The sequence below is a fragment of the Ranitomeya variabilis genome, chromosome 8, assembly GCF_051348905.1.
Source record: "Ranitomeya variabilis isolate aRanVar5 chromosome 8, aRanVar5.hap1, whole genome shotgun sequence".
NCBI lineage: Eukaryota > Metazoa > Chordata > Amphibia > Anura > Dendrobatidae > Ranitomeya > Ranitomeya variabilis.
Genome location: NC_135239.1, coordinates 220240834 through 220263215, shown reverse-complemented (window position 1 = coordinate 220263215; position 22382 = coordinate 220240834). Strand labels below are relative to the sequence as shown.

Genomic DNA, 22382 nt, shown 5'->3' with positions numbered 1-22382 from the left:
GGAGCAAGCGAAGACGATGGAATAGAAGGGTCACTGCTTTTAGTCAGGGAAGTGTGCGAGACGGCTTATAAACGAGTATTGGCGCGTCCTGAGGACGGACTCTGGCTTACAACAATGTTACCCAAGTATCCCAGGATCACATTTCGGAGGGGAGGTACAATTAGAAACATCATGGCGGCCGGGAAGTTGGGGAAAGCCCTTTCTCTTTAAATACTGAAGAAACTCCTATACAATATCCTTATGGAGTTTTTCGATGTCACTGGTGGAACATCATCAGCCATATGAGGCAGTACAGGGGGACCATAACTATAAAGCAGCTCCTCACTTGTGGTGAGGACTGTGACCACGTGTGGCCTTCAGGACGTGGGCCGCACCACACAGACCATCGCTGGTCACAGGCACAACGACAAAAGAGGAGAACCTGCTCTGTCCAGACACCTGGTCAAACATCACAGAACACTGACATAGAGGTGACCCCTGAGAACAAACACCACAGAATGACCGGATCCAGAACCTAGATAGGAAGGAGTCGGATTGTCCTCAATGAAACTCTACAGAGATCTCTAATGGAGAGAGGTGAATGGAAGAGGAAAAGACATGTTAGATTCTCTCCTCTCCAAACTTTTACATTTTGTCAAGACAATATGTAATTTAATAGTTTTTTAAATACTTGTGGAAAGGATGACCGGAGTTACTGTGTAATCTTACAATTAGTAATATATCTTGTACATATGTATATATATACACCATTATACCATCCTGATACCCCAGGATTGGCATAAGATGGCCCTGACCCACTTGGGGTGGAGTGTTGATCCCCCTGCTATGTGTCGAGAGTCACCAGTCTATTTTTTAGAGCCCATATTAGACCTGATGAAGGCCGTTGTTTTGTTCTTATTAAAGGGTCCTACTAAATTTTGTACTGAGCAAATTATCTCAACCTCTAAACTATCCTTGTCTTCCGGAAGCGCTAAGAGAGGAATTTTTTTTTTTCACCATGTTTGTTGGGGGCAGCCTGCCCCCTCTCTGGGCCTGCGGGGGGCTGCCGGCCTTGCCATGCCTGCGGGGGCTGCCCTGTCTCCGGGTCTGCGGGGGCTGCCCTCTCTCCGGGCCTGTGGGGGCTGCCGGCCTCCCTTCTCCAAATGTCAGCTGTCCTCTCTTCTCCCCGCAGTCTCGTCTCTGCCCTCTGCTTGTGCCCGTTTTTCCGGCTGCTTCGTCTGTGCATAGAGGAGGAGTTTGCCGGTAACTTGGATGAGATTGACGCCTTGTTGGGTACGCTCTTCTGTTTTTTTTCCTCTCCCCCGGAGGAAGCTACAATGTTACATAATGTTTCCCATAACTAACCTGCACTGACCATAAGCTCTGTGGGCGAGGATCCTTATGACGGAGTCACTGGAGCAGCTGCCCTCTCCTTCTTGTGTCCCCGTCTAGGCTGCCCTCTATACCTGACAGACCTGGACGTCATCGACAAGATGGAGTCTCTGAGCAGACAAGAGCGGGAGCTCCTGTGCTCGCTCCTCTTCCTGGCCATTAACTGGTTTATAGAGGTAAGTGAGGCCTCTGTGTCCTGCCCCTCCTGGGTGCCCTTGTGTCCTGCCCCTCCTGGGTGCCCTTGTGTCCTGCCCCTCCTGGATGCCCTTGTGTCCTGCCCCTCCTGGGTGCCCTTGTGTCCTGCCCCTCCTGGGTGCCCTTGTGTCCTGCCCCTCCTGGGTGCCCTTGTGTCCTGCCCCTCCTGGGTGCCCTTGTGTCCTGCCCCTCCTGGGTGCCCTTGTGTCCTGCCCCTCCTGGGTGCCCTTGTGTCCTGCCCCTCCTGGGTGCCCTTGTGTCCTGCCCCTCCTGGGTGCCCTTGTGTCCTGCCCCTCCTGGGTGCCCTTGTGTCCTGCCCCTCCTGGGTGCCCTTGTGTCCTGCCCCTCCTGGGTGCCCTGGTGTCCTGCCCCTCCTGGGTGCCCTGGTGTCCTGCCCCTCCTGGGTGCCCTGGTGTCCTGCCCCTCCTGGGTGCCCTGGTGTCCTGCCCCTCCTGGGTGCCCTGGTGTCCTGCCCCTCCTGGGTGCCCTGGTGTCCTGCCCCTCCTGGGTGCCCTGGTGTCCTGCCCCTCCTGGGTGCCCTGGTGTCCTGCCCCTCCTGGGTGCCCTGGTGTCCTGCCCCTCCTGGGTGCCCTGGTGTCCTGCCCCTCCTGGGTGCCCTGGTGTCCTGCCCCTCCTCGGTGCCCTCGTGTCCTGCCCCTCCTTGGGCCGCCGCTGCCCCTGACTGACGCAGAGCTGTTCTTGCAGGTAGTCAATGCCTTCTGTAAGCAGCCGAATGCCGACATGAAGGGCAAAGTGCTGAGGCGTCTGCAGAACATCACGTGGCTGCGCAGCGTCCTGGAGCGGGCTCTGCCTGGTACCGTCCACACTTCTCACATTTCAGCTGCATCCCAGCAGATCGAGAGAAAATTGTGGTGAATGATGTCTGTCCCCAGGATAGGAGGTCTCTGTCTCATGCGTGCGGGGCCCTCATAAAGCAGAAGAATGGGGTCACGACCACCGTGAGGAGTCTACAACTCCAGTCAGTCTCTTGTTCTGTCACCGCTGTCCAGTTCTATGGAGCTCGGGCCGATCCAGTCACACTCCTCCTAGTGATGGCATAACGAGAAACTGTGGCTCAAGGGTGGTGCGGACCCCCAGAGTAAAGTGCTGCTTGTTTATCCCTGTCATAGTCCATGGAGTTCTGCCGATAACCGGACATGTCAACCAGAGGAAATAAAACCCCCTGAGGCCGACACTAATGGCTCCGTATTAGGGGAAAATTCCCCCCCAACTACTATAATACTGCCCCTATGTACAAGAATATAACTGCTATAATACTGCCCCTATGTACAAGAATATAACTACTATAATACTGCCCCTATGTACAAGAATATAACTACTATAATACTGCCCCTATGTACAAGAATATAACTACTATAATACTGCTCCTATGTACAAGAATATAACTACTATAATACTGCCCCTATGTACAAGAATATAACTACTATAATACTGCCCCTATATACAAGAATATAACTACTATAATACTGCTCCTATGAACAAGAATATAACTACTATAATACTGCTCCTATGTACAAGAATATAACTACTATAATACTGCCCCTATGTACAAGAATATAACTACTATAATACTGCTCCTATGTACAAGAATATAACTACTATAATACTGCCCCTATGTACAAGAATATAACTACTATAATACTGCTCCTATGTACAAGAATATAACTACTATAATACTGCCCCTATGTACAAGAATATAACTACTATAATACTGCTCCTATATACAAGAATATAACTACTATAATACTGACCCCTATGTACAAGAATATAACTACTATAATACTGACCCCTATGTACAAGAATATAACTACTATAATACTGCTCCTATGTACAAGAATATAACTACTATAATACTGCCCCTATGTACAAGAATATAACTACTATAATACTGCCCCTATGTACAAGAATATAACTACTATAATACTGCTCCTATGTACAAGAATATAACTACTATAATACTGACCCCTATGTACAAGAATATAACTACTATAATACTGCCCCTATGTACAAGAATATAACTACTATAATACTGCCCCTATGTACAAGGATATAACTACTATAATACTGCCCCTATGTACAAGAATATAACTACTATAATACTGCTCCTATATACAAGAATATAACTACTATAATACTGCCCCCTATGTACAAGAATATAACTACTATAATACTGCCCCCCATGTACAAGAATATAACTACTATAATACTGCCCCCTATGTACAAGAATATAACTACTATAATACTGCTCCTATGTACAAGAATATAACTACTATAATACTGCCCCTATGTACAAGAATATAACTACTATAATACTGCTCCTATGTACAAGAATATAACTACTATAATACTGCCCCTATGTACAAGAATATAACTACTATAATACTGCTCCTATGTACAAGAATATAACTACTATAATACTGCCCCTATGTACAAGAATATAACTACTATAATACTGCCCCTATGTACAAGAATATAACTACTATAATACTGCTCCTATGTACAAGAATATAACTACTATAATACAGCCCCTATGTACAAGAATATAACTACTATAATACTGCCTCTATGTACAACAATATAACTACTATAATACTGCCCCTATGTACAAGAATATAACTACTATAATACTGCTCCTATGTACAAGAATATAACTACTATAATACTGCCCCTATGTACAAGAATATAGCTACTATAATACTGCTCCTATGTACAAGAATATAACTACTATAATACTGCTCCTATATACAAGAATATAACTACTATAATACTGCCCCCTATGTACAAGAATATAAGTACTATAATACTGCCCCTATGTACAAGAATATAACTACTATAATACTGCTCCTATGTACAAGAATATAACTACTATAATACTGCCCCTATGTACAAGAATATAACTACTATAATACTGCCCCCTATGTACAAGAATATAACTACTATAATACTGCCCCCTATGTACAAGAATATAACTACTATAATACAGCCCCTATGTACAAGAATATAACTACTATAATACTGCCTCTATGTACAACAATATAACTACTATAATACTGCCCCTATGTACAAGAATATAACTACTATAATACTGCTCCTATGTACAAGAATATAACTACTATAATACTGCCCCTATGTACAAGAATATAGCTACTATAATACTGCTCCTATGTACAAGAATATAACTACTATAATACTGCCCCTATGTACAAGAATATAACTACTATAATACTGCCCCTATGTACAAGAATATAACTACTATAATACTGCTCCTATGTACAAGAATATAACTACTATAATACTGACCCCTATGTACAAGAATATAACTACTATAATACTGCCCCTATGTACAAGAATATAACTACTATAATACTGCCCCTATGTACAAGGATATAACTACTATAATACTGCCCCTATGTACAAGAATATAACTACTATAATACTGCTCCTATATACAAGAATATAACTACTATAATACTGCCCCCTATGTACAAGAATATAACTACTATAATACTGCCCCCCATGTACAAGAATATAACTACTATAATACTGCCCCCTATGTACAAGAATATAACTACTATAATACTGCTCCTATGTACAAGAATATAACTACTATAATACTGCCCCTATGTACAAGAATATAACTACTATAATACTGCTCCTATGTACAAGAATATAACTACTATAATACTGCCCCTATGTACAAGAATATAACTACTATAATACTGCTCCTATGTACAAGAATATAACTACTATAATACTGCCCCTATGTACAAGAATATAACTACTATAATACTGCCCCTATGTACAAGAATATAACTACTATAATACTGCTCCTATGTACAAGAATATAACTACTATAATACAGCCCCTATGTACAAGAATATAACTACTATAATACTGCCTCTATGTACAACAATATAACTACTATAATACTGCCCCTATGTACAAGAATATAACTACTATAATACTGCTCCTATGTACAAGAATATAACTACTATAATACTGCCCCTATGTACAAGAATATAGCTACTATAATACTGCTCCTATGTACAAGAATATAACTACTATAATACTGCTCCTATATACAAGAATATAACTACTATAATACTGCCCCCTATGTACAAGAATATAAGTACTATAATACTGCCCCTATGTACAAGAATATAACTACTATAATACTGCTCCTATGTACAAGAATATAACTACTATAATACTGCCCCTATGTACAAGAATATAACTACTATAATACTGCCCCCTATGTACAAGAATATAACTACTATAATACTGCCCCCTATGTACAAGAATATAACTACTATAATACAGCCCCTATGTACAAGAATATAACTACTATAATACTGCCTCTATGTACAACAATATAACTACTATAATACTGCCCCTATGTACAAGAATATAACTACTATAATACTGCTCCTATGTACAAGAATATAACTACTATAATACTGCCCCTATGTACAAGAATATAGCTACTATAATACTGCTCCTATGTACAAGAATATAACTACTATAATACTGCTCCTATATACAAGAATATAACTACTATAATACTGCCCCCTATGTACAAGAATATAAGTACTATAATACTGCCCCTATGTACAAGAATATAACTACTATAATACTGCTCCTATGTACAAGAATATAACTACTATAATACTGCCCCTATGTACAAGAATATAACTACTATAATACTGCCCCTATGTACAAGAATATAACTACTATAATACTGCTCCTATGTACAAGAATATAACTACTATAATACTGCTCCTATGTACAAGAATATAACTACTATAATACTTCCCCTATGTACAAGAATATAACTACTATAATACTGCCCCCTATGTACAAGAATATAACTACTATAATACTGCTCCTATGTACAAGAATATAACTACTATAATACTGCCCCTATGTACAAGAATATAACTACTATAATACTGCCCCTATGTACAAGAATATAACTACTATAATACTGCCCCTATGTACAAGAATATAACTACTATAATACTGCTCCTATGTACAAGAATATAACTACTATAATACTGCTCCTATGTACAAGAATATAACTACTATAATACTGCTCCTATATACAAGAATATAACTACTATAATACTGCCCCCTATGTACAAGAATATAACTACTATAATACTGCCCCCTATGTACAAGAATATAACTACTATAATACTGCCCCCTATGTACAAGAATATAACTACTATAATACTGCTCCTATGTACAAGAATATAACTACTATAATACTGCTCCTATGTACAAGAATATAACTACTATAATACTGCCCCCTATGTACAAGAATATAACTACTATAATACTGCCCCCTATGTACAAGAATATAACTACTATAATACTGCCCCTATGTACAAGAATATAACTACTATAATACTGCTCCTATGTACAAGAATATAACTACTACAATACTGCCCCCTATGTACAAGAATATAACTACTATAATACTGCTCCTATGGACAAGAATATAACTACTATAATACTGCCTCTATGTACAAGAATATAACTACTATAATACTGCTACTATATACAAGAATATAACTACTATAATACTGTTCCCTATGTACAAGAATATAACTGCTATAATACTGCCCCCTATGTACAAGAATATAACTACTATAATACTGCTCCTATGTATAAGAATACAACTACTATAATACTGCTCCTATGTACAAGAATATAACTACTATAATACTGCCCCTATGTACAAGAATATAACTACTATAATACTGCTCCTATGTACAAGAATATAACTACTATAATACTGCCCCCTATGTACAAGAATATAACTACTATAATACTGCCTCTATGTACAAGAATATAACTACTATAATACTGCCCCTATGTACAAGAATATAACTACTATAATACTGCCTTTTGGTGGATGAAGGGTTGTGTTCGTGCCTGGAGCCATGCGCGTTGCTGTTGTCCGGATGCTGTGTGGAGGTGACTGTTTGGCGGATTGTGAGGAGGGGGTTTGGGAGGTGGTCGCTGGGCAGGAGGCTGACTTGTGTCCTGTTTATTCTTCAGCATGTCCTGGGTATATTCCACCTTGTGCTCGATTTGACTATGATTGGACTGAGCGCTCGCCTCCGGCATTACCTGCTGTCGCCACATCAAACCCAGCGAGGAAAGGTATTATCTGTACGGATGAGATTCTCCCCACTGTTGCTACTTTTTTCTGTGTTTGGTCGTCTCATCTGAACTACATCCCACCCAGAGAGGAGAGAAGGAGCAAAAGACTTGGTCACATCTCCCCCAAGGACACGCGTTGGGAATTGGTGTCCATGCTGTGAGCCGCCGTGCCATGTTTGATCCGGGGATGTATGGTGCAGGGATCCGGGGATGTATGGTGGACTGATCTGTGGATGTGCTACCGTACCATGTCTGATCCAGGGATGCGCAGTGCAGGGAGAGAGCCGCCACCGTACTGTCTCGCTCACGCTGTACAGTGAGGGAGCTGCACTGTCTGATCCGAGGATCAGTGTAGCAGGGTGGGAGCCACCGCACCATGTGTGATTTGGGGACGTGGTGCAGTGAGGGTGCCGCCATGCAGTGTCTGATCCAGGGACGCGCAGTGCAGAGAGGGAGCCCCACCGTGTCTGATCCAGGGACGCCCAGTGCAGGGAGGGAACCCTACCGTGTCTGATCCAGGGACGCGCAGTACAGGGAGGGAGCTCCGCCGTGTCTGATCCAGGGACGCCCAGTGCAGGGAGGGAGCCCCACCGTGTCTGATGCAGGGACGCGCAGTACAGGGAGGGAGCTCCACCGTGTCTGATCCAGGGACGCGCAGTGCAGGGAGGGAGCCCCACCGTGTCTGATCCAGGGAGGCGCGGTGCATGGAGGGAGCGTTTCTACTTCAATTGTCATTAGTTAATGCATATTTAGGAAAGAAGCGTCGGCTGGAGGATGGGAAGAGCTCTGCCACAGAAGCCTCGCAGGTAGAGGAGCAGCTGGACTCTGTGCCGATGGAGACACAAAAGAGCCATGCTGACAAGGTAACCCGGCTTTACACTCCACTATTAGCCTTTCTGCCCCCACTGTGGTAATGGTGTCAGTGTTTAGTCTTGTGCTGTTCACTCTCCAGGAGAAGGATGAGAGCAGCAGATCCCCCGGGTGTGAGAGCGGCAGATCCCCCGGGTGTCTGAGCAGCTTCCGCACGTTCTTTCGGGAGCTGGATGTGGACGTGTTTGTGGTTCTGCAGAGCGGCCTTGTCACGCGCTCACTGCTGGATTCTGATATGTGTACAAAGGTAAATTGGATCGTTGCCGTCAGCAATGGCCAAGCTCCTCCGACCTCTCCACAACCCCTGGTGGTCTGTATAGCATGTCCCCATATATACTGTGTCCTGCAGGCTACAGAAGTGCTGCAGCTGGGAGCAGGGGAGCTCGCCTATCTCCTGGAGGACCTATCCCGCAAAGCTGAGCACCTCCTCTCACCCACAAGGAGAGCGCTGCTGCCAAAGGTAACGCTGCTGCCATCACGGTGTATAATAACCACATGTATCTCTATAGCGGTGATCTGTATATACGTGTGTCACGGATCCCTTTCTCCGTGGTGTCACTAATTCGTCACGTGTCCGCTCTCAGCACGTGACTTGGGGTTGTGCCTGCAAGGGTTAATCTATCTCCCCTCTCTCAGTCCAGCATTCAGCCTCTGTTTTATGCTGTGATGGGAGCATAAATCACACACCGACCCAGGCCACACCCCCCGCTCATACACGCTGCCACCACTCACCGAACACATGGACGATGATTCCTGGAAATATTAATACTAATAACGTCTACCACTCATATGGATCATACACCTTAGGCTATGGATTCTTTTAGAACATTCAAGGTTCAACTTGTTAAAGTTTTATACTTTAATGCAAAAAAGGTTCAGTGCTTACAGTAAGAAAAAGGTATACAAATATGATAATAAGACATACAACTTATGCAAAACAGTATGAAATAAACAGGAGAAAACTTACAGAAATCATCTGTGTCCAGCAATGTATCTGGAGACCCTGTGTCCGGTGACCCTCCATCGCCTTTGTCCCGCGACCCTGTGTTCAGCAACCTTCCGTCGCCTGTGTCCCGTGACCTTGTGTCCAGCGATGTATACAGCGACCCTGTGTCTAGCAACCTTCCGTCGCTTGTGTTCCGTGACCCTGTGTTCAGCGACGTATCAGGTGACGATGTGTCCGGCGACCCTCCATCGCCTGTGTCCGGCGATCCTGTGTCCAGCAACCTTCCGTCGCCTGTGTCCTGTGACCCTGTGTTCAGCGATGTATCGGGCGACGATGTGTCTGCGACCCTGTGTCCAGCGATGCATCTGGCGACCCTGTGTCCAGCGATGCATCTGGCGACCCTGTGTCCAACGATGCATCCGGCGACCCTGTGTCCTTGTGTCCGATGACCCTGTGTCCAGCGATGTATTGGGTGACGATGTGTCTGGCGACCCTCCAGCGATGTATCCGGCGACCCTGTGTCCCGCGACCCTGTGTCCAGCGACGATACTGGGCGATCACTGGCTACTGATGGGATTCACATTTCTTTTCTGTTTGCAATGCATTCTGCTGATTGATGGCTCATTCTTACACTTCTCCCTATGTTGATTCCTATTGCGTGTTTGATGATCTATATCCACTGTAGTGCAGCGGGGTTGGTGCAGTGTGACAGATGGTCAGGGACCACAGGAAAGTTCAAAGCAAAGTGTCTTTAATGTCCAAAAGAAACTTACAAATGGAAAACAAAGGTATTCTCTGGATCACAGCCGGGTCGTCAAAACAGTCCATATCCGAGACCGGTTTCCGTGTTCAACTGCACCGCCGTGTGATGCTAAGGGGGCACCAGGCGTTCACTTCCCTTGGCTCTGTGTTAACTGCACACCTAAGCCGGATGTTGCAGAGCCACCTGCTCTGCCTCTTGCAAACCAACTCTGACCCACCCAACCTTTTGCTGCAGGGTTTTTAAATGGAATCTGTGGCCATGGCCACTTGCATGACCCAGCCTGGAGGGAGTGAACCACCCCACCACCATCTTGTAGTTCGCTCCAAAAATAAAAGCCCATGCCGGGTTTTCTTAAATCTGCCTTGGGCATATAGCTCATCCAAGACCAAACCTACTTTTTTTTTGCACTGCATTCATAGCTATATTTGTGACTGCAATGCACTCCAGCTGCCTCAATACACTTCTATGCGCATCCTGGAGAATACATATCGACCTTTGCATATAATCCCCCTCACATACCTCCCCCCTCTGTTCAAACTTGGGTTGAACATTTGTCACCATTCAGGGGGCCCATGACAGGGCATGGACATTTCCCTGTGACTTCCCCACCCAATGTTCCACGGTAAAATTTAAATTTTGCAAAGATAGGAACAATTTGGTGACCCGTGCATTCCTCTCCTTGGCATGTCTCATCCAGATCAAGGGTGAATGATCTGTCATCAAGCGAAAGTCAACCGAGCAAATAGCGTAGGGGCTCCAAGGCCCTCTTAATGGCGATGTACTCTTTCTCCACTACACTATAATTTTTCTTGGCCAGGGTGAGTTTCCTACTTAGGTAGGTGACCAAGGATGTTCCTCTCCGTTCACCTCCTGCGATAGGACTTCTCCTAGGCCAACGTTGGAAGCGTCTATCTGCATGACGAAGCCTCTCTTAAAGTTGGGCTGATGAGGATGGGCTGTCCGTACAGCGCCACCCTCATGGATTGGTACGCTTCCTTCACTTGAGGGTTCCAACGGACCACAACCGATTTCTTTCCCTTGAGGAGATCAGTTAGGGGTGGTGTTCTCCCAGAGAAATTGGATATAAACCTCCGGTGATACTTGATGATTCCAAGAAACGCTCTCACTTGTTTGGTGGTAACTGGTTGGGTCCAGTTCTGAATGGCCTCGATTTTATTTATTTAGGGTTTGATAACCCCACGGCTGATCACGTATCCCAGGTACCGGGCTTCCTAGAGCCCTATCACACATTTCTTTGGATTTGCTGTCAAGCCCGCATCTCTGAGCGAATTTACTACCGCTTGTACCCAGGTCAAGTGGGTATGCCAGTCAGTACTAAAGATGATGTCATCCAAGTATGCTGACACGTACTCCCGATGGGGTTCCAGCACTATGTACAGTACAGACCAAACGTTTGGACACACCTTCTCATTTAAAGATTTTTCTGTATTTTCATGACTATGAAAATTGTACATTCACACTGAAGGCATCAAAACTATGAATTAACACATGTGGAATTATATACTAAATTTCAGTTGTTTCACACTTTTTTTATTTCTTATATTCTAGGTTCTTCAAAGTAGCCACCTTTTGCTTTGATGACTGCTTTGCACACTCTTGGCATTCTCTTGATGAGCTTCAAGAGGTAGTCACCGGGAATGGTCTTCCAACAATCTTGAAGGAGTTCCCAGAGATGCTTAGCACTTGTTGGCCCTTTTGCCTTCACTCTGCGGTCCAGCTCACCCCAAACCATCTCGATTGGGTTCAGGTCTGGTGACTGTGGAGGGCAGGTCATCTGGTGTAGCACCCCATCACTCTCCTTCTTGGTCAAATAGCCCTTACACAGCCTGGAGGTGTGTTTGGGGTCATTGTCCTGTTGAAAAATAAATGATGGGCCAACTAAACGCAAACCGGATGGAATAGCATGCCGCTGCAAGATGCTGTGGTAGCCATGCTGGTTCAGTATGCCTTCAATTTTGAATAAATCCCCAACAGTGTCACCACCAAGGCACCCCCACACCATCACACCTCCTCCTCCATGCTTCACGGTGGGAACCAGGCATGTAGAGTCCATCCGTTCACCTTTTCTGCGTCACACAAAGACATTGTGTTTGGAACCAAAGCTCTCAAATTTGGACTCATCAGACCAAAGTACAGATTTCCACTGGTCTAATGTCCATTCTTTGTGTTCTTTAGCCCAAACAAGTCTCTTCTGCTTGTTGCCTGTCCTTAGCAGTGGTTTCCTAGCAGCTATTTTACCATGAAGGCCTGCTGCACAAAGTCTCCTCTTAACAGTTGTAGAGATGTGTCTGCTGCTAGAACTCTGTGTGGCATTGACCTGGTCTCTAATCTGAGCTGCTGTTAACCTGCGATTTCTGAGGCTGGTGACTCTGATAAACTTATCCTCAGAAGCAGAGGTGACTCTTGGTCTTCCTTTCCTGGGGCGGTCCTCATGTGAGCCAGTTTCTTTGTAGCGCTTGATGGCTTTTGCCACTGCACTTGGGGACACTTTCAAAGTTTTCCCAATTTTTCGCACTGACTGACCTTCATTTCTTAAAGTAATGATGGCCACTCGTTTTTCTTTACTTAGCTGCTTTTTTCTTGCCATAATACATATTCTGACAGTCTATTCAGTAGGACTATCAGCTGTGTATGCACCAGACTTCTGCTCAACACAACTGATGGTCCCAACCCCATTTATAAGGCAAGAAATCCCACTTATTAAACCTCACAGGGCACACCTGTGAAGTGAAAACCATTCCCGGTGACTACCTCTTGAAGCTCATCAAGAGAATGCCAAGAGTGTGCAAAGCAGTCATCCAAGCAAAAGGTGGCTACTTTGAAGAACCTAGAATATAAGACATAATTTCAGTTGTTTCACACTTTTTTGTTAAGTATATAATTCCACATGTGTTAATTCATAGTTTTGATGTCTTCAGTGTGAATGTACAATTTTCATAATCATGAAAATACAGAAAAATCTTTAAATGAGAAGGTGTGTCCAAACTTTTGGTCTGTACTGTACATCAGCCTCTAGAATATGGCAGGGGCTCCATGTAGACCAAAGGGCAGGATGACATAGTGGTACAGACCCTCCGGTGTTATGAAGGCGGTGTTTTCCTTTGCCGACTCCTAAAGAGGCACCTGCCAATAACCCTTGGTCAGATCAAGCGTGGTAAAGTACTTGGCCTGCCCCAGTCCCTCGATTACCTCGTCCACCCGGCGCATTGGGTAAAGGTCGAACTTTGACACTTATTCAATTTACAGAAGTCATTACAGAACAGTCTGGCTTTGGGATCAGTACAATGAGGCTAGCCCAGTCACTCCGGGATTCCTCAATTACTCCCAGCTGAAGCATTTGTCTGACCTCACTGGCGATGGCTTGTCTTCGGGCCTCGGATACCCGGTATGGTTTCCATCGCACCCTTACACGAGGCTCAGTGACCATGTCATGCTGGATGACAGAGGTACGACTGGGTTATTCTTTTGTACTAATTTCCAAACTTTTCAACCCTGTGATTTTGCGAGAGTATCGCCTATCATTACCTCTCTCTCGGCCTCCGTCTGGGCCGATATCAGAGGGTCCCCAGATGACATGTCTGACGTCGCATCCGTAAGTATACACTCCCGGTCTTTCCACGCTTTCAACAGATTGACGTGATACAACTGTTCGGGTTTTCTTTTTCCGGGCTGTTAAACTCTGTAGTTGACTTTCGCCCACTTTTTCCCGAACTTCTTATGGCCCTTGCCACTTGGCCATAAGCTTGCGTTCTGCTGTGGGTACCAAGACTAAGCTCCGATATCCTGCATTAAAGGAGTGTACCGTAGGTTTTTTCTTATATATGCGGCTCTGCGCTGCCTGAGCTTCCACCAAATGCTCCTTTACTATAGGCATGACCACTGCAGTTCGGTCATGCATATTGGCCACGTGCTCAATGACCCTCTTATGGGGTGTAGGTTCCTGCTCCCACGTCTCTTTGGCTGCGTCCAGCAGACCAGTAGGATGCCTGCCATACAGTAGCTCGAAGGGTGAAAATCCTGTGGAAGTCTGCAGTACCTCGCGAATGGCGAACATCAAGTAGGGAAACCTATCCCAATCCCTTCCATCCTTGGAAACTACCTTCAACAATATGGATTTGAGGGTTTTGTTGAAGCTCTCAACTAGTCCACCAGTCTGGGGGTGGTACACGGACATGCGCAACTGCTTTATCTTGAGGAGCCTGCACAGTTCCTTCGTCACCTTGGACATAAAAGGAGTCCTCTGATCAGTCAGGCTCTTCTTCGATAGCCCAAGGTGAAAGAACATGGCAAACAACTCCCGGGCGATACGCTTAGCCAAGGTGCGCCGAGGCGGAATGGCTTCCGGGTACCAGGTGGCGTAGTCGACGACCACTAATATGTGTTGGTGGCCCTGGGCGGATTTTACTATTGACCCTACCAGATCCATCACAATCCGCTAGAAACTTAACCCTATTATGGGCAGAGGTACCAATGGACTTCGGTAGTTCATGGTGGGTGAGGTCAGTTGGCACTCCGGACGCGTGTCACAGTACCTCTGGACTTCCGCGTAGACCCCAGACCAAAAAAAAAAAAAAGCGATATGCACTCCTGCGTCTTTTTGGCCCCCATGTGTCCTCCCAGTATATGGGCGTGAGCCATTTCGAGCACCGTCCGTTGGTAGGATTGGGGCACTACCAGTTGTTCTACCACCTCATCCCGGATTTTATCAACCCTGTATAATAACTCCTGGTTGATCGCCATTCGTGGGAACACCGACTATGCCCCCGGTTGCTGAGCCACCCCATTTACCTCAATTATTCTTTACCGTGCACGGGTTAGAGTGGGATCCTGGAGCTGGACTGTCCTGAACTTACCAGGGGACACTTCCAGCTCGGGGATCGGTGGGGTCTCCTCCACCTCTCCTGCCAATACCTCTAGGGGGGAACCTATCGGGGTTGGCGACCCCTACGGCAGGTATCCAAGACTCGGGTTCTGCGCCTGGAATACCATTTACAGTGTGAGGGTTAATTTTAATTTTCCATAGAGACCAGAAGAGGGGCAAATCCCTTCCCAGGACAGTGCCATATAGAAGGGTCTTTACTATCCCACCACATGTTTAATTTCCCCGCAGGGCGTAAGAAATGAGACCTCCACTGTCGGGTACTCGCGGAGTTCACCATGTATACACACAACACCCACATTTTTCCCAGTGGGTTGTAAGCCCGAGATGAATGACCCGTGCACCAGTGTCACCAGGATTCCCGAGTCAAGGAGAGCCTCGGCCTGGTGTCCCCGAGTCAAGGAGAGCCTCGGCCTGGTGTCCCCGAGTCAAGGAGAGCCTCGGCCTGGTGTCCCCGAGTCAAGGAGAGCCTCGGCCTGGTGTCCCCGAGTCAAGGAGAGCCTCGGCCTGGTGTCTCCGAGTCAAGGAGAGCCTCGGCCTGGTGTCTGTTGACACGCATCTGGCACAGATGCGTTTCACCTACTGAGACGAACAGATGCGCGGTGAAAATGGCCTGGGCATACACTGAGATACGGTGAGTACACCCGCAGTCCATGGGTTCAGCTGTCAGGGGGCAGTTGGCAGTCACGTGTTTTGGCCCTTGGCACTGCCAGCACTTAATAGTTGCGGCATGACTGGACCTTGGGGCTGATTTGGGGGGAACTGGGTCTGTTGTCACTCTCACTCCGGGGTACCCCCTCGGTGCGGGCTCGGTACTGATTGGCCCCAGCAGGGAATCGAGGACAAATGGGGTGTGACAAATGGCTGGAAGTCCTGGGGATGACTTCAGGTTACCCTAGTTGGAGAGTGGCGGTACAGAAGGCTGCGCTTTTGCATATTTGTGGGTGACACCTGACAGCATGGAGTAACCCCGAGCAAGGCTACTTCTCTGGGCATAGCGGCTTGTGTTTCCTTGCTCTTCAGGATGGATGAACCCACAGCCTCCAGAGGAGATCACGTTGACGCACTGCTTCCTCCTCCATATCCGGTACTCCATCTCTCCTGAGGGTTTGTCACCTGTGATGTACACCTTTTTATGTGAGGTATTGTTTCTTATAGGACATATTGTTTAGGAAAACCTGTGAGCACTACTGTCGTCGGTGCCCAAGTAGGCCCTAAACCATCAATAAGTGCTAAATAAGTAACTTGGCACTCAACTGATGAAGACAGAGATTGTTTTAACCCCTTAATGGCCGCCAGTACGTCTCCTTACTGACCTGAGATATAAGAGACTAGCCTCCCCATAGAGATGACAATCCAGCAGCTGCCGGCTGTCCACTATAGCTGACAACTGTATCAGCCACGATCACTGCTGGCACCGGCCATATCTGTGTAACCCCTTAGATGCTGCTGTCAATAGTGACTACATCATATAAATGGTTAACAGTGTGGGGGCTCCCTATTTATCCCCATCGGCCCCCTGAGATCATAACTGTGGGGTCCTGATGTCATTCATGGAGCGGCCGGAGCAGAAGTCACCGACATTTAGGTGATAATACACTTTTTCATTCCTATCATGTCACTTTGTATTCATGCCAGAAAATCTCCCGAAGGGTTAATAAGCTACCTGACAGCAGTTTTTAGTATGTCGAGGGGTGCTTTTTTAAAATGGTGTCACTTTTGGGGGTTTTCCAATATTTAGGACCCCCAAAGTCACTTCACACCTGGATAGGCCCCGGAAAAATAAATGTTGCAAATTTCCATGAAAAATGACTGCTCCAATTGTTGTAGACCTCCGAAAATGCTAAGAAAATAAAAGAGCATTTTACAAATGGAGCTGATGTAAAGCCGACAGGAGGGAAATGTTATTTATTCATGGTTTTCTGTGCTGTGATTTTCTGGAGGAAAGGGACGATCAGTCAAAGTTTGCCAATTGCAATTTTTGTTTTTACATTTTTGTCAAATTTCTGATATTTTTTTAGAAATAAACACAAAACATATCGACCTAAATTTACCATCATAAATTATAATGTGCCACGAAAAAACAATCTAAAAAACAATGGGATTTACCACATAAAGAGACACTGGTCAGATTCCAAATATTTGGTTCGGTCACTAAGAGGTTAATGCAGTCCAAAAACTGTAGTAAACGTTTTGGTGAAATGGACCTTCCTAAAGGAAATGAATGAAGCATTTACATCAAAGGCATTGGTCGGGGTGTAGAAGAAATGGCCACATGCCACAATATCACCAGGATTACCAGTCACCATGGATCCTAATGATGAGATGGAAGGGTTAAAATGCTGGGAAAGAAATAATAAGGGATGGAGTAAAAACGGAAAGAAGGGGGAGGGGAGGATTGAGGAGGCCGACCATGACTGCAGTATGGACGATACACTAGAAGAGCAGTAAATCCACCGCGTTTGGTCTGGACGTGCCGGTCACATAGTGTCATGTCGGACGCTGTTCAGACCAGGTCGTTCGACAGACAGCGGTAATTCCGCTTTTGACCACTATGTGCTTTTATCTAGCTGGTCCGGGGTTAATTTACCTGATCCTTGGATTGGAAGCTGGGCCATGCCCATTGCCTTTAAATAGTTCTCCTGATCATTGGGCGTCGCCGATTATAGCTTCTGTCTTGTGCGTTGTTATCTCGGTCTGGAGTGGAGAGCTGGTGGTTGGAGATTCCTTGCTGGTGGTGTATTTTCCTTTGTCTTATTTACTCCTTCCTATATTTGTATTTATTTTGCCCTGCGCATTTACAGTGTATTCCTGAGTGACTGCGACGTGGTGTACATTTTCCGTTATCCTTGTCTGTTCTAACTGTGGGTATTGGTGTATGATCTTTTCACTGGGTGGTGGGCGGTGGTTTCAGCCTAGGGTTAAAACAGGAGACAGGGCGAGGGTCGAGGCCTAGACATGCACACCATCAGTGTAAACTCTAGGTAGAGGGTCAGTCAGGATTTCCCTAGTCTGAGGGAAATTGCAGGGGCCCGGGTTATTAGCTCTTGCCCACCTAGTCTCCCCGTGACATTATAATCGGCCTTTTAAACAAAACAAAACAAAAAAAAAAAAAAAGGGGGGGTTTCTTTTTTTGTTTTGTCATGGATCCCATGACTTCCATAACCCGCCAGTTGGAGGCGCTGTCCCTACAGGTCACTGAGTTGAGGGGGGCAGTGCAGCAACAGGAACTAGCAGTATCTAATGTGCAAGCTGGAGCGACAGGTAGAGTTGCTGAGCCTAAGGTTCCTTTGCCTGAAAAATTTGCTGGGGAACGCAGTAAATTTGTTTCTTTTCGTGAAGCTTGCAAACTATATTTCCGTATGCGCCCGATCTCAGGTAATGAGGCTCAGCGTGTGGGCCTGGTGTTGTCATTGTTAAGCGGGGATCCCCCAAGCATGGGCATTTTCTTTGCCATCTGATTCTGCTGCATTTGACTCTGTGCAGAGTTTTTTTTCCTTTCTTGGAAATATTTACGATGAGCCAGGCAGAATGGCTCTAGCAGAATCTAAGATAAGCACTATTCGCCAGGGGGAGCGAGTTGCAGAGGATTACTGTTCTGAATTTCGTCGCTGGGCGATCGATACACAGTGGAATGATCCCGCGCTGCGTAGTCAGCTTATTCATGGGGTTTCTGGAAGGGTTAAAAAAGCCCTGCTGATGTACGAGACTCCTACTTCTCTAGATTCCGCTATGAGTCTGGTTGTCCGCATTGATCGCCGTTTGCGTCAGGGGGCGCATGAGACACCGCCTATGGGAGAGGGTTTAGGTTCACGTGTGGTTGCTGCAGGTGAGCCCACGGAGCCTATGCAAATCGCAGGGGTGTCACATGTGAAGCGTCGAGCCCCTGAGCTCAGGAAGCAGGGAGCCTGTTTTTACTGCGGTAAGACTGGTCATTTTATTAACATCTGTCCTCTACTGTCTAAGAAAAACGCAACGGCGGAAAACTTCTAAGCTCAGAGGGTGTGGAGGAGACCAATCTGAGCTTATGTATATCCTCCATGGTGGTTTCTCAATGCATGCTCCCTGCTAAGGTTATAATCGCTGGCAGTGAGCTGCCAATTACTATGTTTGTGGATAGTGGTTCAGCCACAAATCTCATTGATGAGGAGTTTGCACGCACAGCAGGTTTTAGGATTGAAAAACTGCCTCATCCTATCCGCGTGGTCACCATCAATGCTGCTCCTCTCTCACAGGGGGAGATTACTGAGTTTGTGGCTGAGGTGAAACTCCACATTGGGGTTCTACATTCCGAGCAGGTTACATGTAAGGTGCTCAGGAATCTTCCTGCTCAGGTGGTTTTGGGTTTTCCATGGTTGTCTATGCACAACCCGGTAATTGACTGGAAAACTCAGGACATAATTCAGTGGAGCGAGTTCTGCCAGGAGAATTGCCTGGCCACATGTGTGGCTGCGGTGACTTCAAGCGTTCCGGAGTCACTTCTGGTTTTTGTGGATGTGTTCTCTGAGAAGGGTTGTTCAGAGTTGCCGCCACATCGTCCCTATGACTGTTCTATCAGATTTAAACCAGGGGCCAAATTGCCTAAAGCAAGAATGTTTAACATCTCCGGTCCGGAGAGACAAGCGTTAAAAGATTACATTGCTGAAAGCTTGAGCAAAGGGCACATCAGGCCGTCATCCTCGCCGGTGGCAGCAGGGTTCTTCTTCGTGAAGAAGAAAGATGGCGGATTATGCCCGTGTTTGGATTTCAGGGAATTGAACCAGATTACGGTTCGTGATCCATACCCTATGCCTCTGATACCAGATTTGTTCAACCAGGTGGCGGGTGCTAAGTGGTTTACCAAGCTTGACCTCAGGGGGGCGTACAACCTCATAAGAGTCCGTCAAGGTGATGAGTGGAAGACGGCTTTTAATACCCCTGAGGGTCATTTTGAAAATTTGGTGATGCCATTTGGGTTGACTAATGCACCTGCAGTGTTCCAACATTTCATTAATGATGTGTTCTCGCATGTTTTGGGGAAATTCGTTATCGTGTACCTAGATGACATCCTCATATATTCTTGCGACCGTGATATTCATTTAGATCATGTCAGGCAGGTGTTTTAGCTTCTCAGAGAGAATAAGCTGTATGCTAAACTTGAGAAATGTGTATTTTCTGTTCAAGAGTTGCCTTTCTTGGGTTATATTGTGTCTGCTTCTGGTTTTAAAATGGACGCCGCTAAGGTGCAAGCGGTGATGCATTGGGAACGTCCTGATAACCTGAAAGCACTTCAGCGGTTCCTTGGGTTTTCTAACTACTATAGGAAATTTATCAAGGATTTTTCCATCATTGCTAAACCGCTAACTGACATGACTAAAAAGGGTACCAATTTCTCCGTTTGGCCTGAGGCTGCTGTGCGCGCATTTGAATTTCTTAAGAACAGTTTTGTTTCAGCTCCCATTCTTGTGCAGCCAGACGTGTCGAAGCCTTTTGTTGTGGAAGTCGATGCGTCTGAGGTTGGTGTGGGGTTGGTGCTGCCTCAAGGCTCATCTTTGAGTGATTTGCGTCCATGCACCTATTTCTCCAAGAAACTGTCGTCCGCCGAACGTAACTACGATATCGGCAACAGGGAGTTGTTGGCAATCAAGTTGGCCTTTGAGGAATGGCGACACTTCTTGGAGGGGTCTGTTCATCAGGTTACTGTTATTACCGATCATAAGAATCTGCTGTATTTGGAGTCAGCCAAGCGTCTGTCCCCCAGGCAGGCTCGCTGGGCATTGTTTTTCACGCGGTTCAATTTTGTTGTCACTTACAGACCGGGGTCTAAAAACACTAAGGCGGATGCTCTGTCCAGGTGTTTTCCGGGGGGGAGAACCTCGGGAGGATCCAGTACCCATCCTCCAAAAGGGTGTTGTGGTTTCGGCTCTCACTACCGAGGTTGAGGCTGAGATTGCCGAGGCTCAGGAGGAGGTACCATCTGAGCTTCCCATCAACAAATCTTTTGTACCGCTTCATCTCCGCTTAAAGGTTTTGGCGGAGCATCATGATGCTGTCCTGGCTGGCCACCCAGGGGTTAGAGGTACCTTGGAGTTGGTGTCACGTCGGTTTTGGTGGCCCAAGATCCGACAGGACGTGGTCTCATACGTGTCAGCTTGTACCACGTGCGCTAGGGCTAAGACGCCCCGCTCCCGTCCTGTTGGCACACTACTTCCTCTTGAGGTACCTAGTAAGCCATGGACGGAAATCTCCATGGATTTCATCACTGATTTGCCCTCCTCAGCTGGGAACACGGTCATCTTGGTGATTGTTGATCGGTTTTCAAAAATGTCGCACTTTGTGTCTTTGCCTTCGTTGCCTAACGCTAAGACTCTGGCTCAGGAATTTGTGCAGGAGGTGGTCAGACTTCATGGGGTTCCGTCTGACATCGTGTCTGATAGGGGTACTCAGTTTGTGGCAAAATTTTGGAAAGCATTTTGCTCACGGCTGGGGATCAAGTTTTCTCATTCTTCGGCGTTTCATCCTCAGTCAAATGGTCAGACTGAGCGTATGAACCAAAATTTGGAACAGTACTTACGCTGCTTTGTCTCTGATAACCAGGAGGAGTGGTCTACCTTTCTTCCTTTGGCTGAGTTTGCCATCAATAATCACCGCCAGGAGTCGTCTGGGGAGTCTCCGTTTTTTTTGTGTTTACGGGCTACATCCTCAATTTTGTACTTTGAGTCAGGGGGGCTCTTCCGGCGTTCCGGAGGAGGATCAGTTAGGAGCACAATTGTCATCAGTCTGGAGGAGAGTTAAACAGCGCCTGTTGAGTGTGGGTGGGTGCCAGGTACAAACGTGTGGCTGACAGTAGGCGTGTGCCAGGTCCGGACCTGAGTGTGGATGACTCGGTGTGGTTATCCACAAAAAACATAAGACTCAAAATACCATCCCTTAAATTGGGTCCACGGTTTATTGGTCCATTTAGGGTCACCGCCGTCATTAACCCAGTAGCGTACCGATTGGAGCTTCCTACGGTGTATAAGATACACAACGTGTTCCACAGGTCTCTTTTAAAGAAGGTGGTGGGTTCTGTGGACGCGGCACCTATGCCACCTCCAGTCTTGGTGGATGGTAATTTGGAATTTGAAGTCTCCAAGGTGGTTGACTCTTGTGTAGTGCGCCGCACTTTA

The 22382-nt window shown here is 46.1% G+C and overlaps 1 protein-coding gene across 3 annotated transcripts in view; it reads left to right on the top strand.

Annotated features, from left to right (window-relative positions):
- The window catches only part of FANCD2 (FA complementation group D2), a 193892-nt gene that overhangs the window by 94232 nt on the left and 77278 nt on the right, over window positions 1-22382 (top strand). For all 3 annotated transcript variants that reach the window (XM_077277273.1, XM_077277272.1, XM_077277271.1), the window contains 7 exons: window positions 1172-1272; window positions 1432-1547; window positions 2272-2380; window positions 7651-7755; window positions 8509-8618; window positions 8708-8872; window positions 8975-9085. In XM_077277273.1, coding sequence (XP_077133388.1) covers window positions 1172-1272; window positions 1432-1547; window positions 2272-2380; window positions 7651-7755; window positions 8509-8618; window positions 8708-8872; window positions 8975-9085 — 817 coding nt within the window. The remainder of the gene's footprint in view (window positions 1-1171; window positions 1273-1431; window positions 1548-2271; window positions 2381-7650; window positions 7756-8508; window positions 8619-8707; window positions 8873-8974; window positions 9086-22382) is intronic.